This window comes from Schistocerca americana, chromosome 1, assembly GCF_021461395.2.
Source record: "Schistocerca americana isolate TAMUIC-IGC-003095 chromosome 1, iqSchAmer2.1, whole genome shotgun sequence".
Lineage (NCBI taxonomy): Eukaryota > Metazoa > Arthropoda > Insecta > Orthoptera > Acrididae > Schistocerca > Schistocerca americana.
Window position 1 is genome coordinate 1,126,932,170 of NC_060119.1, and position 20,851 is coordinate 1,126,953,020.

Consider the following 20,851-nt stretch of genomic DNA (forward strand, 5'->3'; position numbering starts at 1 on the left):
TCATTGGCCCTTCATGGTTGCATGTGAAGTGTCATGCCAGGAACGTGCTGGTGGTGGTCATTGTTGTCTGTCGCATATGAGTGCTGTCATTGCTGTATGAATGCCAAAAGTCTGTCAGCCAGGAATAATTTTTATTCTGTCATTTAATTTTCATGAGAAATCATCACCAACTGAATCTGAGGAGGTAATTTAATCAACCAGAGCATGTTATCTGGCATGAGAGTCAGGTTGGTCGATTCCCAAATGTGTCTCCACAGTTGAGAAGGTTCTCGTGCCACCCAATCTTTCTTCATAAATTACTTGTTGCAGCTCATGCTCTGGTGCCTTGGGTGACTCAGTGTCAAATTTGTTTTTCGCCAGAGATGTTTGTATGATGTTGCTAATGATGTCGGTGTGATCCTCCATGTTGATTAGTAGGACCTCTAACTTGGAAGTATCATCAAAAATTTCATAACTGTATAGTATGAATTTGCTGCTTGTGAACATTGTCGCCGGGGTTTCAGATGGAAGGTCAATAGATTAGGGTGTAAACTTAGTTATATATGTGCCCCACAGAAGTCCTGTGGTTGGTGTGCTGGAATGAGTGGTATGAGGGTGATGGCATACAGGATCCCTTGGACTGCGTGCAGCAAGGGTGGCAAACAGAGAGTCTTCTCTTGTGACCCAGCCAGCTGGGCCCCACATGAGGTTATGAGCTGGGTCACTTCCGACATGGACAGGGATGGGCCAGTAAAATCACAAGAGGTGTTGTCAAGTAGATGTGAATTAGTTTGCAGCATGAGGGAAGATTAGCTTCGTCAAGGAGGTTGGAAGGCATTACACATTATTCATGCACTTATTCACCATCGTTGTTGTCAATGATAGGATGTAGCGGAATGTCACTTCCATGTTTCACATAAATTTTTGACGGATCTGGATGGAAGAAAACATTATGCGAGTCACTTTGAAAGTCACTGTTTTGTCCATATTGTTTGAAAAGACAGGGATTGTGGAATGCCTCCATTTTCTGAGTGAACACAGTCTGAGGAGGTGCATTTGCTATGTTCAGTAGATGCTGCTGTTCATTGCAGGGTCACAACTGTAGTGATTCCTGTGGGGAATGCTCACAGAATGAAGCAGAATGCTAGTAAATGCAGTTAACACACAATTCATTACCTCTAACAGATGTATAACAGAAATGCATATGCGCAGTTCAATGTTCAGTTCCTTCCTCTGTGAGGCCTAAACACATATTGCTGCCAAAGAGTCTTATTTATATAATGCTTCACATCATTGGTGGTGAAGATCCCATATTTACAACATGCTTCATGTAAATGTACAATGAAACAGCAGACAAAATGCCCAACCCCTTAAACAAATAACACAAAATGATAATCAGTGAGTGCATTTTTGAGCAATGAAGACTTTTTTCTTAAAGAGGAGTTACCCCAGAATATTATTCAACATGATATTATTGAATGAAAATATGCAAAAAATGTTAACTTACTGATTTGTCTCTCTGCAAGATTTTCAAAGATTCGAAGTACAAATGTGGCTGAAGTAACTTGGCTTAGGAGTTGAAAATATTTTTTTTTTTTTTTCAGTTTAAACTCTCATAAATATAAAAGTCTAAAAATTTTGAAATTTACACCTAAGTTATTGTTTTCTTACCATGTGTTACACTTATCATTGATGTAGTGCCTCCAGATGTGCAAAACTGAATATGTTGTGTCCAGAATGAAATTTTCACTCCACAGCAGAATGTACACTGATACAAAACTTCTTGATAGATTAAAACTGTTTGCTGGAACAACACTTGAACTTGAGTGTCTCTGCTGCATTGCCAATGAAGCAGACACCAAAAAGTGTGTAAATTATCAGATGTTGACCTCCACCTTGAAGATGGCTTCATCTGTACCTCCGTCCATATCAAACCTACTAACCACCAGCAATACCTCCACTCTGACAGCTGCCACTCATTCCATACTGAGAAGTCACTTCCATACAGCCTAGCCAACCACGGTCGTCGCATTTGCAGTTCTGAGCAGTCCTTCTCAAAATATACCAATGGTCTCACTGAAGCCTTCACTGACCATAATTATCCTCCCAATCTTGTACAAAAACAAATCTCCTGTGCCTTATCTTTCCAGTCTCCCACCACCTCCAAAAGTCCCACTGTCTGGCCACAGAAGAGCATTCCCCTAATAGCTCAGTACCGCCCAGAACTGGAGCAACTGAATTACATTCTCCGCCAGGGTTTCGAATACCTCTCATCATGCCCTGAAATGAGAAATGTCCTGCTCACTGTCCTTCCCACCCTTCCCACAATCGTATTCCACCATCCACCAAACCTACACAATATACTCATCCACCTTACACAAACCCTGCTCCGAATCCCTTACCTCATGGCTCATAACCCAGTAACAAACCTAGATGTGAGACCTGTCCCATACATCCTCCCACCACCACCACCTTCTCCAGTCCAGTCACTGACATCATCTATCCCATCAAAGGCAAGACTACTTGTGAAACCAGTCATGTGGTCAACAAGCTAAGCTTCAACCATTGTGCTGAATTCTATGGATCCATGACAACCAACAAGCTGTCTGTCTCCATGAATAGCCACTGACAAACTGTGGCCAAGAAACAAGTGGATTACTCTGTTGCTGAATATGCTGCCGAACACGATATCCTTCATTTCAATGATTGCTTCATAGCCCGTGCCACATGGATCCTTCCCACCAACACCAGCTTTTCTGAATTGCACAGGTGGGAACTTTCCCTGCAATACATCCTATGTCCCTGTAACCCTCCTGGCCTCAGCCTTTGTTAGTCACTGTCCTCACTGATCCAGCCCCTTCGCTGCTCCCGTTCCAGCACTATACAGCTGTCATTCCACCACTCCACCCAGACTTTTTATTTCTCTCATTTTCTGCTACTTCCCCTGCCCCTGCCCCTCCACCTAACCTGCAGCACTTTACTGTCCACCAGCCCCACCATATTATCCCTCCCCCTCCCTGCTACAGCCTCCTCCTTATTCCCACCCAGTCACGACTTCCATCATGCACTGGTGCTGCTGCTGGCAGTGTGGTTTCAGTTGTCTGAGACTGCAGTCATGTGTGTCAGTTGCGTTTGTGTGTGTGTGTGTGTGTGTGTGTGTGTGTGTGTGTGTGTGTGTGTGTGTGTGTATTGCTGACAGAGGCCAATTGCCGAAAGCTTTAATTGTGAAACTCTTTTTGTTGTGCCTGTCTGTGACTCAGCATCTCCACTATATGATGAGTAGCAACTTTCTTTCTCAGAATATTGTCACATTCAATCTTGGATTTTCCATTGTTTTATCTTAATGATTTCTGTTGCATACATTCCATGACTAGGCTTTGTTTATCTTCAACATCTGTAAATGTAACATTATACATGACTGTAAATTTTATCAGCTAAACTGTAAACAGCATCTTGCATGCTAACATAATGGTGGAATACTTACATTGTCTCATCTACACCATTGTAACATATTAATTAGCTTGGATACATGCAAAGCTGGAATATAATGTTCTCGTACATTTCTTGCGAACTAAACTGCAAATTTTAACTTTTCCTATTTATTCTATTTAGTACATTTTCAGACACAAGTTAAACCAAGTCTGTGTAAAAATTCTTGCTCTTAGTAAATTACACATTACTAATTTATACAAATTATAACTATGAACTTTACATTATGTCTTTTCACCTTGAGCTCTACTTTAGAACTTCAGACTTGGAACTCTCCATGAGAGCCAGTGTTTACCAACACATGCCTCAGCAATGTTAACCCTGTAACAACAAAATGAATACAATACAAGGTGTGACTGGAAAGTTTTAAGAATGGATCTGCTACTGCTTATTGGTTTGATGAGCAGGTACAAGGAGGGTGGGGAGTGAGACATTGCCTTGTCCTTGACCGCCCTCTGACAGAAAACTGCATTTCCTTTATTCAGTTCATTGTGGCAGCTGGTTGAGTGTGGGTCTGTTAGGGCTTGTTGCTGGATTCTATCTGCGTGAAAATGGCCGTAAAAATGGAGCAACAAGTTTGGGTGAAATTTTGTTTTAAAACCGGAAATCAGCTTCTGAGACTTACAAACTATTAGAAACAGCTTTTGGAGATAATTGTATGAGCCAGTCAAATGTTTTTGTCTGATTCAACAGATTTAAAAATGGACATGAATCAATTGAAGATGAACCACAGTCTGGCCATCCTTTCACCTCAAAAATGAATGAAAATGTTGCAAAAGCTCATAATTTAGTGCACTCTGATCGTAGACTTACAATTAGGGAGATGGATGATGAACTTAATTTAAGTTTCTATGCAGTTCAGTCAATTCTAGCTGAAGATCTGAACATGCATCGAGTGTCTGCAAAATTCATTCCAAAAGTGTTCTCAAGTGACCAGAGACAGTACCAACTTCAAGTGCGCCAACAACTTATTAATTGGACTAAAAATGACCCAGACTGGTTGAATAGGGTAACTACAGGTGGCACATCATGGGAATATGGATATGATCCTGAAACCAAAGTGCAGTCTTCACAGTGGAAGACTCCAGGATCATGTTGACCAAAAAAAGCACGGCAAAGTTGGTCGAAGGTAAAGACAATGTTGTTGACTTTTTTGATTCTACCAGTATTGTGCATCATGAATTTACCCCTGTAGGACAGACAATTAATCAGGAATACTACAAATGTATCCTTGAGCATTTGCATGAAAATGTGCAGAAGAAAAGGCCTGCTGTTTCATAAACTGAAATTTTCACTGAAAGGGAGGCGATTTGACTCAATTGAAAACATCCAGGCAAATACAGAGAGAGGCGTTAACACACTTTAGAAAAAAAATTTCCAGGAATGTTTCCAAAAGTGGAAACATTGTTGGAGTCAGTGTGTTCCATCAGAAGGGGACTATTTTGAAGGGGATGCACCACAGTAGCATGTAAGTACCACCATTGTACAATTACAAGCCCATTCTTAAAACTTTTCAATCACACCTCCTATAATTTTAAACTCTGGAACATATTTACAAAACTTACCTACTTTCAATACAGTTCTATAATCACCTTACAACAAAATAATTTTCAGTTGATTGTTTTCCTTTTCTTTATGTAAAATTCTGTTAACCTTTTCTTTATAATGATATTTTGACTACCTGTGCAATTGAAACAGCTGACACAACTCTTTTATATTCGGATTTCAAACCAATAATTACATAACTTCTCATTTAGTGATTTGACATTATGAAACATATATCACTCCTTTCCATTAGCAAATTATAGTATAATAATATTTATCTTCACATTACAGGTTTTCTTTATTTGTTTACATAAGAAATACTCATTTATTTTGTACTTTTAATGATGAATTAATTACAATTAAATAAAAGCTAAATTACAATACAGGCCTCAGTTCTTGTATATTATTGATGTCTTCAAAATATTTACACTCCCTAGTGATCTACCAACCCACCATCACAGCATTCTTATTAACCTACCCAATCCACTGTAATACATCATACACCAGGCAAACACACAGACTTCTCCTCTGGATCATCCTTTGGATCATATTGTTGTTTGACACACTTCGAACATTAAATTGGCCACCAGATGATGCAGCCTTGTGCTGAGACTTTTTTTCTTTTATGTTACATATGACCGCACTTGTACAACACTAATAAATTGTATGACAGTATTATGAAATGGATAGATTGATGCTCTCCAGAGAGGAGACATTGAGATGCAGGCAGGTATGACAAAGAGACTACTATACATCTGCATTTTGGCCAAAAGGCCCTCTTCTATACTAGAAAATACACACACATTCTTGCAAGCACAGCTCAGACTTGCATGACCACTGTCTCTGGTCACTGAGGCCTCCCACCTCCTCTATATGGCGAGTATCAATCTATCCTTTTCATAATATTGTCATTATTCCATCCTAGATTTTCCACTGTATGACAAATAAAGTGTAGTTTGACATCTTAAACACTGCTGCTGACACCATGTAAGGGTGGGGGTGGGGGGACAAATGCAGAAGATGTATGATGGGAGGAGTTCTCTTCCCAATTTTGCTGTTTAATCTCAATTTGACTGGAAGACCCTCTTTCAAATTCTGAAGGTGGCAGGGGTAAAATACAGGGAGCAAAAGGCTATTTACAAATTGTACAGAAACCAGATGGCAGTTATAAGAATCGAGGGGCATGAAAGGGAAGCAGTGGTTGGGAATGGAGTGAGGCAAGGTTGTAGCCTCTCACCGATGTTATTCAATCTGTATATTGAGCAAGCAGTAAAGGAAACAAAAGAAAAATTTGGAGTTGGAATTAAAATCAATGGAGAAGAAATAAAAACCAATGACATTGTAATTCTGTCAGAGACACCAAAGGACCTGGAAGAGCAGCTGAACGGAATGGACAGTGTCTTGAAAGGAAAATATAAGATGAACAAAACAAAAGCAAAATGAGGATAATGGAATGTAGTCGAATTAAATTGGGTGATGCTGCGGGAATTAGATTAGGAAATGAGACACTTAAAATAGTAAACGAGTTTTGCTATTTGGGGAGCAAAATAACTGATGATGGTCAAAGTAGAGACGATATAAAATGTAGACTGGCAATGGCAAGGAAAGCGTTTCTGATGAAGAGAAATTTGTTAACATCGAGTATAGATTTAAGTGTCAGGAAGTCGTTTCTGAAAGTATTTGTATGGAGTATAGCCATGTATGGAAGTGAAATGTGGACGATAAATAGTTTAGACAAGAAGAGAATAGAAGCTTTTGAAATGTGGTGCTACAGAAGAATGCTGAAGATTAGATGGGTAGATCGCATAACTAATGAGGAGGTATTGAATAGAATTGGAGAGAAGAGAAATTTGTGGCACAACTTGACTAGAAGAAGGGATCGGTAGGTAGGGCATATTCTGAGGCATCAAGGAATCATCAATTTAGTATTGGAGGGCAGTGTGGAGGGTAAAAATCATAGAGGGAGACCAAGAGATGAATACACTAAACAGATTCAGAAGGATGTAGGTTGCAGTAGGTACTGGGAGATGAAGAAGCTTGCACAGGATAGAGTAGCATGGAGATCTGCATCAAACCAGTCTCTGGACTGAAGATCACAACAACAACAACAACAATCTCAATTTCTCTTTTCTTATCATACCTTACATGCAGGAATCTTGAGTTGCAAAAAGTTACTGATTTTATGATTATATGTTGCCTGTTTAATCTATTAAAGTCTGTTAAACAGAAATATCATGTTTTACATTTGGTTATAGTTTCATTGTGAAGGCTGTTTCTTGCAGTTTCAAACTTCCTAATTTTTTTCCCCACTAGGAACTTCTTCACACCTATTCACAAGCATCTTCAATAACCACTACAGTGCTCCATCAGGATTCTGCTTTGATATTCTGTGTAATGATGAGCCAGTCAATGATGACCCTGACAGTAGAGGCTACAATGTTGATGAAAAAGTAAGAACATATTGCAAATGCCTACTAATGGGTACCGACTTAAATAATTGACATCCTCATTTAATAAATTACATTGTTCTGTTTTCTAATAGAGTTAACACTATTTCAGGTTAACAACTTCATAAATTTTGCTAGAAATGTAGCAAAATATTATGTCACCAATAACATTATTGTTCCAATGGGGGACGACTTTCACTACCAAGATGCACATGTGAATTTTAAAAATATGGACAAACTTATATGGTATGTTGTTGCATTAAAATATATTTTATGGTATTCTATTACATCAAGTTGGTGTAAGGGTTTCTTCTTACATTTGCTTATGTCATGATCTGAGAAAAATCTATTCATCTGTGGCATAAAATGGAGATGCATAGGAAACAGTGGAGTCCACCAAGCTTTCAGAACCACAGCCCCTTCTTATGGAGAACACTTGTGATGTATTGAGGACATCACAAAGGTGTCATTTGTGGTCAAATACAAAAGCACAATTTGCAAGCTCAGCTATCATCTGCATTTATGTTCGAGCATGCATTTCTCACTGTGTTCCCATATTTTTGTCCAGTCCTTGTATAAATGAGCTAGTAAACAGAGTCAGAAGTTCCATAAGGCTTCTTGCTGATTAAGTTGTTGTGTACAGTGAAGTCATAACTCTAGAAAATCATACCAAAATGAACAGAGACCTGCAGACATCTAGATAACACGTATGTAATGCATTGCACGTAAATAGGAAGAAAGACCCACTATTGTAGAATTGCAGAACAGTTACTGCAAGCAAATATCTAAGTGTATGCCTATGGAACAATTTAAAGAAGAACAACAACATAGGACTAATTGCAGATAAGGCACATGGCATCCTGAGATTAGTTGAAAGTATCCTCATGAAATGTAGTTCACCCAATCACAAAACCCTCAATCTATCAATACTTGAGCATTGCTCATCAGTCTGTGATCTGTATCAGATAGGATATATTGAGGAAATAAAGAAGATCTGAAGAAGAATAGATCATTTATTTACAGGTTTATTTAGTATGCATGAAAGTGTCATGAAGGCAATTGGCCATGTCTAGTGTCAGACACTGCAAGAGATGCATTCTGCATTGCAGTGTGCTTTACCATTAAAAATTCCAAAAGCACGTCTCTAGAAGAGTCAGCCAATATGTTGGTTTCGTCTATGTACAGGGTGATTATAATGAAAGTTAAACTTTCAAAATGCTGTACAAATAAACCACTGGTCAGAATGACGTCACATTGCAACGAAATATTATCGGAGAAGGGGGAAAACGTATGGCAGAAGTAAAAAAAAATAGTGTGAAAATTGATTGATAGGTGGCGCTATATTTGTCAGAACACATAAATGAAAACACCTGTCATGTGCACGACCCATTGAAGTTGGTATAAACATGCCACGTACAAGGCTTTTCCTCCTTTCACATCTGTGGCGTTCACCATGACTGCCTAAATGAAAGATCACGCTCTGCTTGTAAAGCTGTATTACAAGAATGATGACTGTGCACACATTGCTCTGCATAAGTTCCAGACACTGAAGGTTTCAAAAAAAGGCATTGGTCCGACAACTGTCATGGGTCTGTAGAAAATGATTCGGAAATTCAAAAAGACAGGTTATTTTGCTGTGCAGCCTGGTAGAGGGAGGAAACAAATTAATTCAACATCAGTAGAACTAGTGGCCACAGCAATACAGGAAGAGATGAGTGGTGGTCTGCAAATGTATAGAGCATGGCGAATTGACCGAACATCAGACATACCCATGAGCACGGTGAGTAAAATCCTGCGAAACATCCTTTCTTGCTATCCATTCAAAATTACCCATGTGCGTGAGTTGCTTCCTGTTGACCTGCCAGCAAGAGAGACCTTTACTTTAGAATTTCTTGCTCACATGTAAGTGGTCTCTGATTGGCCAAGTAGGAGTTTGTGGACAGATGAAGCCCACTTCCAGCTGACAGGATGTGTCAACACCACACAGAACCGTGGAGTGTGGGCAACGGAAAATCCACAGGCAAATCAACCAGTACCACTTCATCCTGAAAAGGTCACTGTGTGGTGTGGGTTTATGGTATCATTTATCATAGGGCCATATTTTTTCTAAGAGACAGGTGCTTCCGGTCCTGTTACCTGTACTGTCACTGGTAAGCACTATGAGTGTCTTTTGTGCAACCACATCATTCCAGCTCTCCAACAACATGGAAGTGTGGAGCGGATCATTTTTATGCAAGGTGGCACACCTCCACACATTGCAAATCCAGTTAAGCAACTACTGAAGCACCTTTTCAGAAATGCTAGAATTATACGCCGCCATTTCCCTACAGCCTCGCCGTCCCGATCACCTGATAATCTGTGTGACTTCTGGCTTTGGGCTATCTGAAAGATGTTGTGTCCAATTGCAAAGTTAGCTGCATTGAAGGCATGCATTGCACAACACATTCTGAAAGTGACCCCAGAAACACTTTGATCAGTTGTGGAACACGCTTTTTCTCAATTTCAACTTGTTGCAGAAAATGGTGAACAGCATATTGAACATGTTTTTCACCAGTAACATGGAAATTAATAATCTGATTTGGTTTTAATTGATGCTTTTTATGTGGTTTTTGGCCTCAGAACAATTAAAAACCTATGTGATTGATGCTTTTTAAATGGTTTTTGGCCTCAGGACAATTAAAAACCAAAGTGAATGATTTATGCGTTTTTTGGCCCAAGCACAATTAAAAACTGATTTTTCCCATCTGATGTGATATGACTTTGCCATGGTGGATGGTCTTATGTAACTAACAGTATCACACCTGTTCACCCATACACACTCAGTAGTACAGTTTGTTTAATGTCAAGCATACACCATAGGCATTGTTGTATGATTCATTTGTCATTTGTAGTCAACCACTAATAAATTATTATGCTTACAGCACCATCTATTGCTACATTTTGGAGCTATTAGTTTTTATTCTGCCATACACTTTCCCCCTTCTCTGATAATGTTCAGTTACAATTTGAGGTTATTCTGACCAGTGGTGTTATTTCTACAGTAGTTTGAAAGTTTAATTTTATTTATAAACACCCTGTATATCTTGCAAAAAGCCCATGAAGATAAAATTAGAGAGATTTGAGCTCATACCGAGGCCTACCAGTGATTGTTCTTCCCGCGAGCCATCCACAAGTGGAACAGGAAAAGGGAGAAATGACAGTTCTACACAATGTAAGCCTCTGCCACACACTGTAAGGTGACTTATGCTCACTCTTGATACTAACTTTTACCCAAACATTCTCATATGCAGCTTCAATTGTAGTCTCAGTGGATTTGAGTAATATGTCTATTGCAATGAATACTCCAGTTTCTTTCCTGTAAGCCTAAACTTCTACTATACACTTAGATTTACTGAAAAAAATCTCAGCACTGTCAATTAGTTAGCTTTCTGAACACAGTGTTATATGAGCTCCATTGCTTTTGAGGAGTGCTTTGAACTCTGGAACTTTGTCATGAATGCCTGAATGCTGTGAAGGTTGCCCATTAGGCTTTTAATAGCTTCATCTGTGGACAGGGGTCTAACACTGATAGAGTGCATGCAGAATAAGGTGGCCAGTAGGTGCACAGTTGGCGCAAAGGTGCTGAGTGCTATGAGAATTTCTTTACCCACTTTCAGTGCTGACAGGTGCACACCCTGAAATCTTTCTTAAATGATTTAACAGAAACCAATTGGTAAAAAATTTACTTTTGTGTTACTTACAGCTTTATGTATCAGCATCATGAAGAAGTGCCCATCATTTTGTTAATGGTCATAGTTATTGTGGTATTTTGCAATGAAATAACACGCTGCACCAAATTCAAAAAGTTTGAAGTGAAGAATAGTGGTCGCTATGATTTTGTGTTTGATGCATATTACCTGATATGTTGCTGCATATGAAATGTAGCTGTTGTTGTTGTTGTGGTCTTCAGTCCCGAGACTGGTTTGATGCAGCTCTCCATGCTACTCTATCCTGTGCAAGCTTCTTCATCTCCCAGTACCTACTACTACCTACATCCTTCTGAATCTGCTTAGTGTATTCATCTCTTCGTCTCCCTCTACGATTTTTACCCTCCATGCTGCCCTCCAATACTAAATTGGTGATCCCTTGATGCCTCAACACAGTCCTACCAACCGATCCCTTCTTCTAGTCAAGTTGTGCCACAAACTTCTCTTCTGCCCAATCCTATTCAATACTTCCTCATTAGTTGTGTGATCTACCCATCTAATCTTCAGCATTCTTCTGTAGCACTACATTTCAAAAGCTTCTATTCTCTTCTTGTCCAAACTATTTATCGTCCATGTTTCAATTCCATAACTTCCATACAAATACTTTCAGAAATGACTTCCTTACACTTAAATCTATACTCGATGTTAACAAATTTCTCTTCTTCAGAAACACTTTCCTTGCCATTGCCAGTCATCATCATCATCATCATCATCATCATTTAAGACTGATTATGCCTTTCAGCATTCAGTCTAGAGCATAGCCCCCCTTATAAAATTCCTCCATGATCCCCTATTCAGTGCTAACATTGGTGCCTCTTCTGATGTTAAGCCTATTACTTCAAAATCATTCTTAACCGAATCCAGGTACCTTCTCCTTGGTCTACCCCGACTCCTCCTACCCTCTACTGCTGAACCCACGAGTCTCTTGGGTAACCTTGCTTCTCCCATGCGTGTAACATGACCCCACCATCTAAGCCTGTTCGCTCTGACTGCTACATCTATAGAGTTCATTCCCAGTTTTTCTTTGATTTCCTCATTGTGCACACCCTCCTGCCATTGTTCCCATCTACTAGTACCTGCAATCATCCTAGCTACTTTCATATCCGTAACCTCAACCTTATTGATAAGGTAACCTGAATCCACCCAGCTTTCGGTCCCATACAACAAAGTTGGTCGAAAGATTGAACGGTGCACAGATAACTTAGTCTTGGTACTGACTTCCTTCTTGCAGAAGAGAGTAGATCGTAGCTTAGCGCTCACTGCATTAGCTTTGCTACACCTTGCTTCCAGTTCTTTCACTATGTTGCCATTGCCAGTCTACATTTTATATCCTCTCTACTTCGACTATCATCAGTTATTTTGCTCCCAAAATAACAAAACTCCTTTACTACTTTAAGCATCTCATTTCCTAATCTAATCCCCTCAGCATCACCTGGCTTCATTTGACTACATTCCATTATCCTCATTTTGCTTTTGTTGGTGTTCATCTTATACCCTCCTTTCAAGACACTATCGATTCCATTCAACTGCTCTTCCCAGTCCTTTGCTGTCTCTGACAGAATTACAATGTCATCGGTGAACCTCAAAGTTTTTATTTCTTCTCCATGGATTTTAATACCTACTCTGAATTTTTCTTTTGTTTGCTTCACTGCTTGCTCAATATACAGATTGAATAACATCGGGGAGAGACTACAACCCTGTCTCACTCCCTTCCCAACCACTGCTTCCCTTTCATGTCCCTCAACTCGTATAACTGCCATCTGGTTTCTGTACAAATTGTAAATAGCCTTTCGTTCCCTGTATTTTATCCCTGCCACCTTCAGAATTTGAAATAGTGTATTCCAGTCAACATTGTCAAAAGCTTTCTCTAAGTCTACAAATGCTAGAAATGTAGGTTTGCCTTTCCTTAATGTAGTTTTTAAGATAAGTCGTAGGGTCAGTATTGCCTCACATGTTCCAACATTTCTAGGGAATCCAAATTTAGCTAATATTCTGAATTTTTCTTTGGACTTGGGTGGAGTTGTCTATCCTCACCAATCTTAAAAGCTGATGTTATGTAACACACTCATTTGCGAGCCAGAATGTAATGAGACATTGTCATTTTGATATTAGTGCCTTTACTCTTTCACTTGATCCATCTCTCCACTCATTGGGTGTAGCACGCAAACAGTGAATGCATGTTTCAGTGACATGTATGGTAGGTCTACCATCTTCACAGAACTTTTTTATTTTATTTAAATAGTCAATACATGTACTGCATATTTCTAAATATTGCACAAACACTTTCCCATTATCCAATGCTTTGCACCACATAGTGCATATTAGACATGTTAATTACACAAAAATATATAAATAATACATGGACATTAAAAAACTGACATACCGGAAGCCTGACTTGTGAAATAGGTGCTGTAATGAAGAAATTCTTCCTTTAAAGGAGGCATTTTCTCTTATGATGGAAAAATGTGACTTTTATTGAAGGAAGCTGTTTGATTGTCACATGAAAAGTATGTATCAGTCTCCTCAAACCTTATTCATTGAAATTAGCTAAATGTAAGATTCTTTTCTCCTTAGTCCGCAGCTTGTGGTCTCGCGGTAGTGGTCTCGCTTCCCGAGCACGGGGTTCTGAGTTCAATTCTCAGCGGGGTCGGGGATTTTCACCTTCCCCGAGATGACTGTGTGTTGTATCATCTTCATCATTATCATTCATCCCCTTTATTGTCAGAGGAAGGCAATGGCAAACCACCTACATTAGGACCTTGCCTAGTATGGCAGCGCAGATCTCCCGCATCATTCCCCTATGCTCTATCAAGAAGCAAGGGACTTCATTTCCATTTCCATTCTGCTTTTATCTTGGAGTAGATAAACTGTCATAGCTACCAGCAACTACTTTTGCACCCTCTTTATTAAACCTTCTTTAAGTCCAGTGTGATACTTTTTAATTGAATTTTTATCCTCTCTCTCTTGCCTCTTCCAACATAAATTTAATTGCATTGTAAACAATCTCTCATACCTGGCTATGCAAAACTCATCCTGCTCCTACAATGCTTGGAGACTGCGATGCCATATTGTGTACAGCAGTGCAATCACTAGATGTGCACTGGAGTTGCCCAGCACTTCAGACGAAAGCTCATCTCTTTGCATTGACCACCATACCCTGCACAGAAGCTACTTTGTGGCCCCTACAGTGATCATTGTTTATAATGGATGGAGAAACACCTAACCAAAAGAAAAGCATTATGTCACAGGTCTTGTACCAGAACTGCCGAGCTGGGATGAATGGTTGTCGCCCTTTTACTGAAACTACAGCTTCGCTGGGATGAACAGTTGTCCATTAAGTGGAGTGAGAGAGAGGAGAAAGAAGATGAGGAGGGAGAGGAAGGGGTGCACCAAAGGCTGTTTAATGGCTGGAAAGTGAGAAAGTGAGGAGACTGGATATAAATGTGCCATAACAAATGCACCTGTGTAGCAGACTCTGATGTGTTGTGCATTGTGCACCCGTGAGCCATTTAGAGGACCCCACAGTGCTCTCTCTCTCTCTCTCTCTCTCTCTCTCTCTCTCTCTCTCTCTCGCACACACACACACACACACACACACACACACACAGAGAGAGAGAGAGAGAGAGAGAGAGAGAGAGAGAGCAATTATGTCACAGCTCTTGTACCACAACTGCCGAGCTGGGATGAATGGTTGTCGCCTGTTTACTGAAACTACAGCTTCGCTGGGATGAACAGTTGTCCATTAAGTGGAGTGAGAGAGAGGAGAAAGAAGATGAGGAGGGAGAGGAAGGGGTGCACCAAAGGCTGTTTAATGGCTGGAAAGCGAGAAAGTGAGGAGACTGGATATAAATGTGCCATAACGAATGCACCCTCACACAAATAACCATAGTGGCACATATGTGTGTGTAGAAAGAGTGAAGTTATGAACATGGGGCAAGGGCTGGAGGTGATTTTGGGACAGAAGATATGGCCAAAGAATTATGAGATTGAAGGTTGTATTGTAAGAACAAATTTCAAGCAAGTAATTCAGAGAATCTGGTACAGTTGGAGGGATGGGGATGGGGATACAGATGACATAGGTTGTTAAACAGCCTTTAAAGTTGAACACATTTTGCTCGGGAGCATGTTCTGTCACTGGATAGTCAACTCTGCTTTAGACTACTCTTTGGTGATAGCCATTCACTTGACCGGATAACTAGTTGATGCTCATGCCCACATAAATGTATACAAAAATGATCCAGGAGAGATGGTTTATTAGAAGAATGCTTTCACACATGCACCTCCCTCAGACAGTATTGGATAAGCTTGTGGCAGGAGTGGAGTAAGAATTGCTACATGGGTCAATAGTATTGGTCTTGTATAGTGATCTTCCGTAGTGACATGACTCATGTGTCCAGGGGTTGGTAGTAGGAGTGGCACATGGATGGACCAGGATGATTCTTAGATTGGATGAGGAACAGAACACTACTGCCATAGGTAAGGAAAGTATTCTGGGTAGTGAGTTTTCATTTTCGGGCACAATGAGATGTTTCTAAAGCTTTCGTGAACAGTGATACTGGGTAATGAGTTCAGTTATTATTAAAAGCTTAAAGGGACCGGTTAGAGGATTAGTGGAATGTTGGCTTGACATGAGAGATCTACTTTTGGACTATGTTTGGAGGGTGGGGACTGTGTGAACAACTTAACAAGACCTTTGCAAACTCAGTGCTGGATTGTTACCTCCAGGAATTGAGTGCCTCCAGCATGACCTTGCTCTAGGTCCTACTGCTAAAATTTGAGTTTTTCTTTGTGTGAAATTGCGTGTGCTACATTCATGTGCTGATTTCAAGTTCTAGATTCAAATATTTTGCTGTTTGTATCACTTCTTCATAATCTTTCACTAGGTGTATCAATACTCATTTGTATTATGGTTGTTTGTTGTTGTGGTCTTCAGTCCTGAGACTGGTTTGATGCAGCTCTCCATGCTACTCTATCCTGTGCAAGCTTCTTCATCTCCCAGTACTTACTGCAACCTACATCCTTCTGAATCTGCTTAGTGTATTCATCTCTTGGTCTCCCTCTACGATTATTATGGTATATTGTGAAATTTCGAACATTTGTGAGTACTGCAATTAACTCAAACTGTTATTGTCAATTGTAGGCTTAAATGTAGTGTACTTTTTTAAAATTTTTGAGTATAATAGGACTATCCTCATTCAAAACAACTGTTCTCTAATTTCATTGTTTAATTACATGAAAAACAGATTATTTTTGAGAAATTTTGGACACTTACAACACTATATTTGTAAAAATTTGCATAAGTTAGGAGTGTTGTGGATAATTTACTACATAAGAAGTCACTGTTTGTGACACACAGGTACTGATAAACATTAGACCACCCCAAATTTCAGTATATATTATTGCACATAAATTTACATTTCATTTATGTTATTGAAGCAGTGTTACTGTTATATGGCATGTATTTAAAACTGTGTAAGAATAAGCTGTGTCATATATCACAGATTTGATGAATGGATGCTTAATATATAATAATAATAATAATAATAATAAAGAATTTTTGGAAGTTACCATTGTCCTGTGTATAATTTAATTCATAATAATAAATTGTTTCTTGTAATTTAGTTACTGTATCAGGTGTTGTAACTAACATATTGACTCACATTTAGTTTTCTCTTTCAAGAGGAATATATTATCTACAGTTGTTGTAAATTAACTCTATTTTGGAGTTTGTTAGGAGCTATAATTAACATTTAGAATGTTAATGGAAATACTGTCTCATGTATTTGATAGGGACTTAATAATTTTTTAGATCAAAAGATTAAAAGTTAGTTAGCAGACTTACTTTAAAGTTATTTGTTCACTGCCAAGTAAAACATTGCACTAGCCACAGTGCAGGTTCACTGTGAATGAATTCTTGAACACAGGATGAGTTACTTGACATTCCCAAGCAGCTGGAAATAGTGCTGACTATTTTCAAATGATTGGCAGGTGCTGTGGATAGGTTTGCAGGAAGAGCTGCTGAGAGTCATGTACCTGTAGTACCAAAGATACGTCAAGTAATATCCTCTCAAGTGGATGCTGTCTTCTCTGCAGGAAGTGCAGGATCTATCATTACTTATCCTTTTGACTGCAAGTGGCCTTTCACTAGTAGATCTAGGCACCCTGTCCCAGGTGGACAGAGACCAGGGAGGACTCAGGGTGCTATACCAATCCCCCTAACCAACAAGTTCATGTGCTGTCTTTCATTGAAACTGAAACTGAGCCAGTGGGACTCACTTCACCCGTTTGGGGGAAACCTGCTTTGTCCTGTGTCAAGAGAAGGCAAATGTAAAAGGATACAGGCCTATTAATCATCAGCAGTTCAAACATATGGTGAATAATGGTACCTCTTACGAAAATGATAGCAAGGGACAGAAAGAAATACCAGGTGCACTCATTGTGTCATCGTAACTGACGTCCGCTTCACATCTGCTGTGCAGTGAGCTACCTTAATTTAAGTATTAACTGTATTTTTCTTACTTGTCACTTCTTCTTCCGTGTGTTTTTGCTTTTAGGAAGCTTTGTCGAGTGTTAGTAATAGTGTTCATAGATTTTGTGTTTGTTTTTAATACAGTCAGAGAGAGTCCCTTTAGTCAACCATAGTGCCAATAGTGCTAGTGTTTGTTTTCAATACAGTCCAGAGACGGGTAGTGCTATTTTCATTGTTTTCACAAGAAGTGGCTAGCAACCACAGTTTAGTCAACAATCAGCTGCCTTTAGTGAATTAGCAGTCTAGTTAAAAGTTGATTAACTCTCTACAGTAAATTGATTTCTTAGGATGGATAGGATGTGTGACTGCTGTGTACGGACGCAGGAGCAGCTGGCCACTGTTCACGAACAGCTGAGCGTGTTGATGGCCACGGTCAGCCGTCTTCAGGCTGCTGCCTCAGAGTGTAGCAGCAGTGGGGAGTCTGGCGTGTCGCATGGTACACCCCAGGTGTTACATGCTTCACCCACTGTCCCTGCTGTCAAGACATCTTCGTGGGTACCGGGCACGGTTGGGCCACCCTCTCCCCAAGGGGAATGGCGGGTTCAGCGGCATTCACGGCGCACGAGGCGGAGGGTAAATGTGGAGGCTGGCCGTGTGGCATCGCCCGCTCTGCCTGTGAGTGGGCATGTGGCCACTCCTTCAGCAAGGTCCGAGCAGGCACACGGGGAGAGGGGTTTATTAGTTATTGGGAGCTCCAACGTTAGGCGGGTGATGGAGCCCCTTAGGGAAATAGCGGAAAGGTCAGGGAAGAAGGTCAGTGTTTACTCTGTCTGCTTGCCGGGGGGTCTCATCCGAGATGTGGAGGAGGCCCTGCTGGCGGCGATAGAGAGCACTGGGTGCACCCGACTGCAAATTGTTGCTCATGTCGGCACCAATGACTCCTGCCGTCTGGGTTCAGAGGTCATCCTCAGTTCGTACAGGTGGTTGGCGGAATTGGTGAAGGCGGAAAGCCTCGCTTGTGGGGTGGAATCAGAGCTAACTATTTGTAGTATCGTTCCCAGAAACGATCATGGTCCTCTGGTTTGGAGCCGAGTGGAAGGCTTAAACCAGAGGCTCAGACGATTCTGCAGAGATCTGGGGTGCAAATTTCTCGATCTCCGCTATCAGGTGGAGAAATGTAGGGTCCCCCTGAATAGGTCAGGCGTGCACTACATGCTGGAAGTGGCTACAAGGGTAGCGGAGTACGTGTGTAGTGCACATGGGGGTTTTTTAGGTTAGAGAATTCCCTCCCTAGGCCCGACAAGACGCCTCCTGAGACGTGGCAAGGTAGGAGTAGGCAAAATGCAACAGGGAATAACAATATTAATGTGCTAATAGTAAACTGCAGGAGCGTCTATAGAAAGGTCCCAGAATTGCTCTCATTAACAAACGCTCACAACGCCCATATAGTACTAGGGAGAGAAAGTTGGCTGAAACCAGACGTAAACAGTAATGAAATCCTAAACTCAGATTGGAATGTATACCGCAGAGACAGGCTGGACAGTGAAGGGGGAGGCGTGTTTATAGCGATAAGAAGTGCAATAGTATCCAAGGAAATTGACGGAGATCCGAAATGTGAAATAATTTGGGTGAAGGTCGCGGTTAAAGCAGGCTCAGACATGGTAATTGGATGTCTCTATAGGCCCCCTGGCTCAGCAGCTGTTGTGGCTGAGCACCTGAAGGATAATTTGGAAAATATTTCGAGTAGATTTCCCCACCATGTTGTAGTTCTGGGTGGAGATTTTAATTTGCCGGATATAGACTGGGAGACTCAAACGTTCATAGCAGGTGGCAGGGACAAAGAATCCAGTGAAATTTTTTTAAGTGCTTTATCTGAAAACTACCTTGAGCAGTTAAACAGAGAACCGACCCATGGTGATAACATGTTAGACATTCCGGTGACAAACACCCCTGAACTATTTGAAACAGTTAACGCCGAACAGGGAATCAGCGATCATAAAGCGGTTACTGCATCAATGATTTCAGCTGTAAATAGAAATATTAAAAAAGGTAGGAAGATTTTTCTGCTTAGCAAAAGTGACAAAAAGCAGATTTCAGAGTACTTGATGGCTCAACACAAAAGTTTTGTCTCAAGTACAGATAGTGTTGAGGATCAGTGGACAAAGTTCAAAACCATCGTACAATATGCGTTAGATGAGTATGTGCCAAGCAAGATTGTAAGAGATGGACAAGAGCCACCATGGTACAACTGAGTTAGAAAACTGCTGCGGAAGCAAAGGGAACTTCACAGCAAACATAAACATAGCCAAAGCCTTGCAGACAAACAAAAATTCCGCGAAGTGAAATGTAGTGTGAGAAGGGCTATGCGAGAGGCGTTCAATGAATTCGAAAGTAAAGTTCTATGTACTGACTTGGCAGAAAATCCTAAGAAATTTTGGTCTTATGTCAAAGTGGTAGGTGGATCAAAACAAAATGTCCAGACACTCTGTAACCAAAATGGTACTGAAAGAGGATGACAGACTAAAGGCCGAAATACTAAATGTCTTTTTCCAAAGCTGTTTCACAGAGGAAGACTGAACTGTAGTTCCTTCTCTAGATTGTCGCACAGATGACAAAATGGTAGATATCAAAATAGATGACAGAGGGATAGAGAAACAATTAAAATCGCTCAAAAGAGGAAAGGCCGCTGGACCTGGTGGGATACCAGTTCAATTTTACACAGAGTACGCGAAGGAACTTGCCCCTCTTCTTGCAGCGGTGTACCGTAGGTCGTTAGAAGAGCGTAGCGTTCCAAAGCATTGGAAAAGGGCACAGGTCATGCCCGTTTTCAAGAAGGGACGTCTAACAGATGTGCAGAACTATAGACCTATATCTCTAACGTCGATCAGTTGTAGAATTTTGGAGCACATATTATGTTCGAGTATAATGATTTTTCTGGAGACTAGAAATCTACTCTGTAGGAATCAGCATCGGTTTTGAAAAAGACGGTCGTGTGAAACCCAGCTTGCGCTATTCGTCCATGAGACTCAGAGGGCCATAGACACGGGTTCACAGGTAGATGCCGTGTTTCTTGACTTCCGCAAGGTGTTCGATACAGTTCCCCACAGTCATTTAATGAACAAAGTAAGAGCATATGGACTATCAGACCAATTGTGTGATTGGATTGAAGAGTTCCT

At 40.5% G+C, this 20,851-nt stretch overlaps 1 protein-coding gene across 1 annotated transcript in view; it reads left to right on the top strand.

Moving 5' to 3' along the window:
• The window catches only part of LOC124597038 (lysosomal alpha-mannosidase-like), a 258,262-nt gene that overhangs the window by 122,032 nt on the left and 115,379 nt on the right, over positions 1-20,851 (top strand). Inside the window, exons 6-7 of the mRNA XM_047135914.1 lie at positions 7,327-7,463; positions 7,573-7,706. Of these exons, the coding sequence (XP_046991870.1) occupies positions 7,327-7,463; positions 7,573-7,706 (271 nt within the window). The remainder of the gene's footprint in view (positions 1-7,326; positions 7,464-7,572; positions 7,707-20,851) is intronic.